Source organism: Pteropus vampyrus, unplaced genomic scaffold (genome assembly GCF_000151845.1).
Source record: "Pteropus vampyrus isolate Shadow unplaced genomic scaffold, Pvam_2.0 Scaffold124, whole genome shotgun sequence".
Lineage (NCBI taxonomy): Eukaryota > Metazoa > Chordata > Mammalia > Chiroptera > Pteropodidae > Pteropus > Pteropus vampyrus.
In genome coordinates this window covers 880,072-880,962 of record NW_011888905.1, presented here as the reverse complement: position 1 = coordinate 880,962, position 891 = coordinate 880,072, and the positions used below count along the sequence as shown (strand labels likewise).

The 891-nt window shown below is 62.9% G+C and overlaps 1 protein-coding gene across 1 annotated transcript in view; it reads right to left on the bottom strand.

The window, feature by feature from the left end:
- The window catches only part of ARHGEF11 (Rho guanine nucleotide exchange factor 11), a 42,529-nt gene that overhangs the window by 35,369 nt on the left and 6,269 nt on the right, over nucleotides 1-891 (bottom strand). The window contains exon 3 of the mRNA XM_023534286.1: nucleotides 783-854. Coding sequence (XP_023390054.1) covers nucleotides 783-854 — 72 coding nt within the window. The remainder of the gene's footprint in view (nucleotides 1-782; nucleotides 855-891) is intronic.

Here is an 891-nt window from a genome sequence, read left to right as displayed (position 1 = left end):
ACCACGGTCTCTGCCCCCAGCTCCTCTCTGCGCCGGCGCCTGGGTGACACCATCCAGGTCCCTGTCGACACCAGCTCTGTGCTGGGGACATGCTCCTGTCTGTCCCAGCCCTGCTCGCTCCAGTGCTCGGAGAAGACCTTTCACCGGATGGTCCCAAGGGACCTTCGGCTCGGTGCCCCCCAAGTCTCGCTCTGTCGATGGCGTCACCATCTAGCTGGTGCCTAAACCTGGCACCATCTTTCACTCCTGCCCCGACCGAGAAGCTCCACTGACCTGACTCCGAGACGTCTCCCGCCACCACCCCGACTTCCTGACTGCTCCGCTCTGCCGAGCGATGTGCCCGCTGTGCCGGGTTCTGTTCCCAGGCCTGGCCACCTCGCTGCGTCCCGTCCACCCACTGGGCCGGCATTCACGTACCGGCCCCCACCTTCCTTCCCCCTCAGCCACCCTTCCCCAAAACCAACAAGGTCAGTTCCGACCGACTGACTTTCCCGTCCTTGTGTTCCCTCATTTCACACACCCGCCTCATGCCCTGCGTCCTGTCTCCGTGTCCGCTATGTGAATCCACCATCCGCGAGCTCTGTCACTGTCTGCTCTGCCCGTCAAGCTCTGCTTTAACAGCTTCCGCCGGCCTGCGACAGTTCCTTAGTGGGCCTGGGGTTTACTTTTTAAGGTTTTGCGTCAGGCCGTGGCCTGCAAAGTCAGGCACGCACACTGGCAGACGGCTCTGAGCAGGCGCCGCTCCCCTAAGGCGGGCGGCCTGTCCTCGGTGGCGACCTTACCTGTAACTCCCTCTCCTCCTGCCTCAGCATGTCCCTGAGGATCTGGGCGGCGTGCTTCTGGAATTCGGGATCCTGAGAATGGAGGATAAGACGGTGGTGACAGCTCGGC